Raw genomic sequence first — 8,718 nt, forward strand, 5'->3', positions numbered from 1 at the left:
CCATCAGCAGGGAGGTAAAACCAGAACCAGTGCCTCCACCAAAGGAGTGGAAGATGAGGAAACCTTGCAGGCCAGTGCACTGATCAGCCTGAAAATAAAATGGGGTTTGATTATTTAAAATCCAGGTGTTTCCACAAGTGTCTAAGCTGATACATAGAATTCTAGGTTGCTAAAGATTTTTGCATGTTTAAATCATGTTAAATCTGACCAGTAAACTAATGTAAATGTAAACAAACTCACTAGTTTGCGTGTTCTGTCTAGAACAAGATCTATGATCTCCTTTCCAATGGTGTAGTGTCCACGAGCATAATTGTTGGCAGCATCCTCCTTCCCTGTAATCAGCTGCTCGGGGTGAAACAGCTGACGGTAGGTTCCTGTTCGCACCTCATCTGGAAATAAATGATGAAAAAGGTTAGTATAGCAAATAAATCACCATATTCAAGATGTCTACATGTCTTTTTCATTTCTTGTCTTCTTACCAATGACAGTGGGCTCCAGGTCAACAAAGATTGCCCTGGGAACGTGCTTTCCAGCTCCTGTCTCACTGAAGAAAGTGTTGAATGAATCATCTCCTCCTCCAATTGTCTTGTCAGAGGGCATTTGTCCATCTGGCTGGATCCCATGTTCCAGGCAGTAAAGCTCCCAGCATGCATTGCCCATTTGGGCTCCAGCTTGGCCAACGTGCATAGAAATACACTCACGCTAAAACCAGACATAACAAAAGAGGGTTAAACAGGGCTGATTTTTTTCAGCCACATGTTTTGCATTTTCTAGGGTGTCTTTGCCTGGACTCTCTGCAGAATGAGCCTTTAACTGTGCATCCCATTTATTAGGTCTTATTAGACCAGTGGATTGATGGCAAAAGCACATATCTGATTTATTAAACTTGTGTTTTGTTTTTTAAGTTTATGTTGTGATGTGTACACAGTTTGAAAGATGTATGACCAACAAATGTGTGCCTAAATATAGTATTAAAACTTTGAATAGATAAAAATAAAATAGAAGAAAGTATGTCAAAAGTTTTTTTAGGCAAATCACATCCTTTGTTCCTTGGTTTATGAAAAGGCTATGTGGCAGAGAGGAAGGCCAAGCTAAAATGGTGGGACATTCTCACCCCCCCATTTCTCCATCCTGTGCCTCCTCCCTTTCCTTATCCCCTCCCCCTTCAGATTGTTCTCCTCCCCCATCCTGTCCAGCTGCATACTGTAGGGCTTTGTAACATGTGTCTCTCTCTCTCTCTCCTACTCTCTCTCCTCACATATCTCACCATATTTTCCAAACCAAAAACTCCTGACAAAATGGCTGCCATATAACTCATATTTCAAGCCAAACCACTCCTCTTTTCTCTGTGCTTTTTCTCCCAACCCCTCCACTGCCACGATTACCAAGATCCACACCCATCAGTTAGGGCTGAAACTTCTCAACAAAATGTTTTATTTTTCTTAGTTGGATATAGTTATTGCTTCATAAATAGGTGTTTAAACATGAATGCGAAAAAGGTTAATGACTAAAGTGTTAGGTATCTGACCTAGTTTTAATAAAAAGACTACAGAAAAGATTTTACTTTCAGTTCTTTGTTCACTTTACTTTGCCTCAATCACACTGAATGTTTCATAAACACGCTCTAAAAACTTTTATTACACATTTTTTTTCTCATGCTGACTAAGATGAAGGTGCTTTTGTTTCAGAAAATTTTACTGCAGCATTTATTAAGCTTTGAACAGACCCAACTATTCAAGTTATGTGGTACCGATAAACAACAAACATAAAAGTAGAAAGAATGACAGGATGGAAATGTCATGGCAGTTTTATAAGTGAATTAGTTACTCACCATTTTGTCTGCTTGTCCTTCGACTAACGTTGAGGATTCAGACACAAGGCAGAAGTGAGGAGGAAAGGGAGAGCTGGGGCTTATATAGGCCAGTATGTGAAGGGGGCAGGCAGAAAGCGGTTACATCGTTTATTGGCGGGAGTGTGCAACACTTTCAAAAAAAGAGGGAAGTTCTTCATACCTCCCTTGTGTCTAAACTAACACTCATTTACTTTTCAAGTTCAAAACTATGTTTTATGTATTTTTGAACAACTGTTTTACACTTTTTATATGTTTGTTTTGCATACAAACACACCCAGTCAAACTCATTTGTTGAATCATTAACTGGAGAAGCACACACACAATGTGGGATAAATGAATAACTTTTATTCTGAGCATCAAATTAGATTGTCAAGAGAATGGTGAGGATCCGTACAAATTATGTATTGATACAACAAAACTTGCTTAAATCATACGGCATCATTTGGTATAGCAAAAACTTACAGAAACAGCTGCACAGGAATGCAAATCAAGAGATTAAAGACATTTAAAAAATACACCCCTTTTTGGTACAAGTTGTCCTAGGATTAAAGTGCTGCAATTCATTCATCCATGCAAAAGTGAACTGGTATCCCTTTGTTGCTGCAGTCCATGGTTTGAATATAAGCTACACAAACAACACCAGACACTGACTGTGTCACTTATATTCTGTCTTTCTCGTTCTCACAGAGTCAGTGGATCAGCACATAGAAACTGACACAGAAACCCTTTCATAACTCACATTCCTCATGGGAGAGGATAGTTGGGGGGAGGTGCACAGAACCCAGGGCTTGGTCTTGTTTTACTTTTGGTCAGACAAAAATGTTGCATCTTCTATCTTAGATAACTTGAAATATTTTGTTTAGTCTGAATGATAACAGAAGAAGAAACTATAGCTAATGAAAAAATATATAACTCATGTTTGTTAAGTTAAGCAACAATAGGCTAAGTTTAGGATATTATCTGCAAACAAGACTACATGCAGAACTTTGTTTCACTACTGAATTGAAATATTAAATTGTCCACCATGTGGAGGGAGTGCTTATAAGGCTGAGTTCACCTGAAACTCCTCAGACTGAAGAAGTCTCTCGGAGGAGAGACGAAACGTTTCATTAAAAGAAGAACCCGCCCAGAGGGCCTACATATTTTTCTTTTTCACTATTAAATTGAGTTTCTATCATGGAAGATAATGTGTCACCAAAATTCTCACCAGAAAAAAAGAAGAAATGCTCAATTTTAAAACCAATACAATCTTTTGATTTTGCCTTAAAGGTGCAGGTTACACTATTCTCAGTATTCCTCTCCATCATTCTCCTCATTTACATTGTCAGCACCAACCTCTTCATAATCCTTCTCTAGAGCAGCCATATCTTCTCTGGCTTCTGAGAACTCTCCTTCCTCCATTCCCTCTCCAACATACCAGTGGACAAAGGCTCTCTTGGCGTACATCAGATCAAACTTGTGGTCGAGACGAGCCCAGGCCTCAGCAATGGCTGTGGTGTTGCTCAGCATGCACACAGCTCTCTGCACCTTGGCCAGGTCTCCTCCAGGAACCACAGTTGGAGGTTGGTAGTTGATGCCCACCTTGAAGCCTGTGGGGCACCAGTCCACAAACTGGATGGTGCGCTTGGTCTTGATGGCTGCAATGGCTGAGTTGACATCTTTGGGCACAACGTCACCACGATACAGCAAACAGCAGGCCATGTATTTACCACCTCGTTGATCACACTTCACCATCTGATTGGCTGGTTCAAAGCAGGCATTGGTGATGTCAGCCACAGACAGCTGCTCGTGGTAGGCTTTCTCAGCAGAGATGACCGGGGCATAGGTGGCCAGAGGGAAGTGGATACGAGGGTAGGGCACCAAGTTGGTCTGGAACTCTGTCAGATCAACATTCAGAGCTCCATCAAAGCGAAGTGAAGCTGTGATTGAAGACACAATCTGACCAATGAGCCTGTTCAAGTTGGTGTACGATGGTCGCTCGATGTCGAGGTTCCTACGACAGATGTCGTAGATGGCCTCATTGTCCACCATGAAGGCACAGTCAGAGTGCTCCAAGGTGGTGTGGGTGGTCAAGATGGAGTTGTAAGGCTCCACAACTGCTGTGGAAACTTGAGGGGCTGGGTAGATGGCAAACTCCAGCTTAGATTTTTTGCCATAATCAACAGAGAGTCTCTCCATCAGCAGGGAGGTAAAACCAGAACCAGTGCCTCCACCAAAGGAGTGGAAGATGAGGAAACCTTGCAGGCCAGTGCACTGATCAGCCTGAAAAGTCAAATTTTCACAAATGTTGAAGCAGAGAAGTAATTTACTCATGTTATATCATGTTGGACATCTTACTAATATTTAACCTTAGACCTTTTATTCTCACCATTTTACGTGTTCTGTCCAAAACAACGTCAATAATCTCTTTGCCAATGGTGTAGTGTCCACGTGCATAGTTATTGGCTGCATCCTCTTTTCCTGTAATCATCTGCTCGGGGTGGAACAACTGGCGATACATTCCTGTACGCACCTCATCTGTTCAAAAAAAAATAAAAATGTAGAATTTTGACAGTAGTTTAACAAACCAGTTGTACCCTATTCAACTTGAAAAATGTTGTGGTAAGTGGAACCTTCCAACAACTTTGGAAGTAATTTTGATTCATGTTTTGCGTTTAAACTTTGGTCTACTTTATAATACAGAAGTAGAAAGTTGCCTTTAAATCTACGGAAAATTACCAACCCCCCATGATACTAATTGTGAAATTGATATCTATTTAAAAGTCATCTAGAAGTAATTTGACACCAACCAATGACAGTGGGTTCCAGGTCAACAAAGATGGCTCTGGGAACGTGCTTTCCTGTCCCAGTTTCACTGAAGAAAGTGTTGAAGGAGTCATCCCCTCCTCCAATCGTCCTGTCAGAGGGCATCTGTCCATCTGGCTGAATTCCATGTTCCAGACAGTACAACTCCCAACAGGCATTGCCGATCTGAGCCCCGGCTTGGCCCACATGAATGGAGATGCATTCACGCTGAGGATTGTAAACAGCACTATTTAAATCTCTCAGGTGTCTGTTTAGTGTTCACATTTCTGTCAGATGAAATTTCATGTATGTGGAAAAACCACAACTGATTATAATAGTCTATCAAAACTTCTGTTTAATCAAATCAAAACAATTTGTGTTAGAGTTGCTAATAAGTATAAGTTCATAAAGTCATTACCTGAGAAATCAGTTTCTTACCATTGTTAATGTTTCTTCTCTGATGTCCAGGTATCAGAAAGAAGATGTTGTGCTTACAACAAGCACCACTGCTCTGCCTTTATATACAGTTCCTACAGTTGGGGTGCACCGTGATTTAATCTGAGCTGTAATCAGAGATCTTCCAGATGAGAACGAGGAAAAGATCATCAGCTTTACAAACACACACACAATGCAAAAGGAGGTCACCACCCTCATCATTGTGTGTCTGGTTTTTGAGTGTTTTGTTCCCATGTGTACGCACCTCATATTTCAAAAAAACAGAAGTAAACCACAAATGAGGGCTGGTAACTAAAAGTCGTTTCGCTTGGAAGGACGAGATAACAAAGAGACAAAGCAGCTTATTTCTTTTGTATTTGATCAAAGACAACCAGAAAACATGTTTGTGCAGCATGTCTAAAATTAATGTATGCACTCCTTTAATTTTGATAAATCAAAACTGCATTTTAGAAATCTTTAAAAGTGCTGAGCTATCTCAAGAAAATGTGATGGGTTGAACACAAATACTTGTGTCAATCTATCTGCATACTGCAAGGATGTGCTGCATGGCTGCAGGTGTGGACACTGAAAATGTAGGCTCACCATTTGTCTCTGTAATGTGTATATATATATATATATATATATATATATAACCTGCTTCACCTGCCATGTTTATTCCTCAATCCATATGGAGAAAGAAAAAAAAATCCATATGGATTGTCTCGAGGCCTCAGATGACAACCAAAAGAGGGAAACTAACCCAGGGTGTACGCAAAACATAAGTCAGATCCAGAGCATTCACCAGTTCCAATAAATTCAGACTTTTCGGTACAGAAATCCTTTTAAATGCAGAGCTTTGTTCTYTGTCACTTCAAACTGAGTCACAGGCTGGTAAAACCTTAAGGCCGGGGACATTTAAAACAAGTCACACAACTTTCAGGACCCAGGGGTATCCATCCTGATAGTAAACTAAACCATGTGACTGACTTGGTAATTGGTATAACCCTTTGTTCACAACTAAACACTAAGAAAAAAAATATATTTCATAGAAACAAGATACATATGACAAAATAGTTAAAGAAAGTGCTGGATGTCTATTGAGGGTAAAAAAACCGTGACTCAGCATATAGATAAAAACCAAAATGGCCATTGGTCATGAATATGGCAGCAACAGCCAAAAGTCATGAGTGATTACAGTTTTTTTTCCCTCCTGCCTTCTTATTTGGGGACAGTTATTCTTTACAGTATGAGATGGAAACTATGATGGTGAATGAGCAGCACCTCTTCATAGCACTGTATTTGTAAAAAAGTGCTTTGTTGTGTGTATTGCACATATGTACATTATCATTTTGCAAACAGAATTTAGATCATTTTGTAATGAAAATACTTGTGAATTATTTTGAATTGATGTCAAGTAAGATTTCAAGACTATGAGCAAACGAACTACAGACATTTTACTTGTGTTTCTTATCCTATAAGCTTGAATCTCAATGAGGAAGTACACAAGTAGTGTTTTTAGATTTCTTTTGTTTGCTGCCCTCAGAGGTATTGACTGAGTCATAMAACTGTGACCCACTTCCATTGTGTGAGAGTATAGGTCTTTCCTTCATAAGTCCTCACCCACTGCAGCACAACAATCTTTTCATTAATGGCTCATTGTAACACCAGGCTGGTAAACACTGAAGGAACAGTGCTAGGGGAGAAAAGTAGATTAACGGGATAGTAAAGGTTTTAGTTCATGCAATTTTATTATCCTGTAAAAAAAAAAGACATAAAATCAGTTTCAATGATTTTAAATGGAAACTTAATATTGTGTTGTAAAATAAAAACAAAAAAATCTGGATTTTCTTGAATTTCTTTGCTCAAAAATTTATAAAAAATAAGTTGAACTTGTACCAATGACACTCAAAAAGTTAAATGAGACATTTTTTTGATTAAATGTAACAGGTATAAAGAACATCTGTTTGTACAAACACTTTCTTTGGGGCATCTTTTGAAGCTGCATAACAGACACGCAATGCAGGGTTGCCAGATCAAACAAACAGTTCCTAGCCTGAACACAACGTAAAACACACCTAATTAACTAACTAACTAACTAACTAACTAACTAACTAACTAACTAACTNACTAACTAACTAACTAACTAACTAACTAACTAACTAACTAACTAACTAACTAACTAACTAACTAACTAACTAACTAACTAACTAAATTGATTAATTAATTAAATAATTAATAAAACAGCCCACATTTCAAACTTATGAAACTTATGTTAAAGGTGTGGAACTATATATTAGTAATATATGTATTATACTACAYGTACAATAAAGCACCTATCAGCACAGAATCAAATAGGCTACTGTACTTACATTTTTTATTGTAGCTCTGAAAAAACAGTGTTAAAGAGAGAGATAGATCTTTAGAGTGAAAACTTGTAAATAAATAAACAGATTGAAATAGTCAGGGTGAGTGGAGGTGTCTGGGCCAACTGCAAGTAACAAAAGTCAACTAACAGCCCTCAGATTGTTTGGTAGAAGTAGAGGGTATCTTCAAGCTCTCAGAATCACAGTCTTTTCTTCATTTGGTGTGTTTACAATTGACATTAACCAGTTTCATAGTGACACTTGATATTTTGATATAATTGTCCTGTGAATATTTTACCTGTCAAATGTGGTGAAAAGCAGCCCAAACTTTAACATGCCCAAAGCTGGGGTTTTTTTCCCAGCCCAACATGTTCAAAAGAAGCCCAGTTGGGCGGAAACCTGCCCAGTCTGGCAACACTGCAGACATGTACATTGGAGTTTCACAAAAGCCCATTTCACTTCACCAGTGCAGGATTTGATGTTTGAACAGTTGTGTTTGTCTTGTTCCACCTTTTCTGTAGATCAGAGGTCAGGAATGATTCTGCTCTTTCAAAAGGAAGTTGTTTTGCCAGTTAATTTGTTTTTGATTTGTATTTTTTTTAATTTGTCAGGCATACAGAGGTTTTGACACAAACTTAAATAAAATGTAATTTTAATAAGTTATTTTGTTTGTTTAAAAATTGGTTCACTATTGTAACACACCATTTAACACCATCCTCCATCTGCTCTGGGAACATTACTTTATGAATATCATTGTAATTGAATGGAAAAACTGGTCAATGGCTGGCGAATTCAACTTATTCAAAGTTACTAATTTAAGTTTGCTAAACTTTCTGATTGCATGAAAAATGTAGTGTTTGCATACTAACTTTCATGAATGAGGAAAAAAAAATGAGGTTTCTTATTCAAGAATTTATTTAAATCTGTGGACGCAGTAAGAAATTAGGTTAGATTTATGACCAAAATAACTTCAGAACATTTGTAAACAATGTCAGTACAGTCAACATGCTTATACAGTAAAAATAATAAATCTGAAAATATGTTGAAAGAGATAAAGTCGACTTTTGCTTTTCATAATTTATGTAAACTGTAGCTTTAAATGTGCTGCTAGACCCACAGTTGTGATGACATTGGAATATTGAGCACAGTCACTGTTTTAAACTTGCTCTCTTTTGAAGAAACTCTGACCCCTAGCGACTGAAAAAAGTATGTGCGTGTCATGGCTCTCTCTCTCTCTCTCTCTCTCTCTCTCTCTCTCTCTCTCTCTCTCTCTCTCTCTCTCTC

The 8,718-nt window shown here is 38.3% G+C and overlaps 2 protein-coding genes across 2 annotated transcripts; both read right to left on the minus strand.

Annotated features, from left to right (window-relative positions):
- Positions 1-1,919, minus strand: LOC106527450 (tubulin alpha chain; the record flags this gene model as incomplete). Its single annotated transcript, XM_014022338.1, is given in 4 exon segments — positions 1-88; positions 241-389; positions 480-702; positions 1,832-1,919. Coding segments are annotated over 4 exon segments (463 nt in total), but the record flags the coding sequence as incomplete, so codon positions are not given.
- A 256-nt stretch (positions 1,920-2,175) lies between these two features.
- LOC106527449 (tubulin alpha chain) lies at positions 2,176-5,079 on the minus strand. The gene is made up of 4 exons (XM_014022337.1): positions 5,075-5,079; positions 4,642-4,864; positions 4,221-4,369; positions 2,176-4,114 (listed from the first exon to the last, which is right to left on the minus strand). The coding sequence occupies exons 1-4, from the start codon at positions 5,075-5,077 to the stop codon at positions 3,140-3,142; spliced, it is 1,350 nt and encodes a 449-aa protein (XP_013877791.1). The 5' UTR covers positions 5,078-5,079; the 3' UTR covers positions 2,176-3,139.
- Positions 5,080-8,718: the final 3,639 nt, after the last annotated feature.

Source organism: Austrofundulus limnaeus, unplaced genomic scaffold (genome assembly GCF_001266775.1).
Source record: "Austrofundulus limnaeus strain Quisiro unplaced genomic scaffold, Austrofundulus_limnaeus-1.0 Scaffold325, whole genome shotgun sequence".
NCBI classification, from domain to species: Eukaryota; Metazoa; Chordata; class Actinopteri; order Cyprinodontiformes; family Rivulidae; genus Austrofundulus; species Austrofundulus limnaeus.

Coding starts and splice junctions, on each gene's coding strand:
- LOC106527449 (XM_014022337.1), bottom strand. Junction 4,370..4,641: donor CCTGGAACCCACTGTCATTG/GTTGGTGTCAAA, acceptor TTTTTTGAACAG/ATGAGGTGCGTACAGGAATG. Junction 4,115..4,220: donor TGGACAGAACACGTAAAATG/GTGAGAATAAAA, acceptor TTGACTTTTCAG/GCTGATCAGTGCACTGGCCT.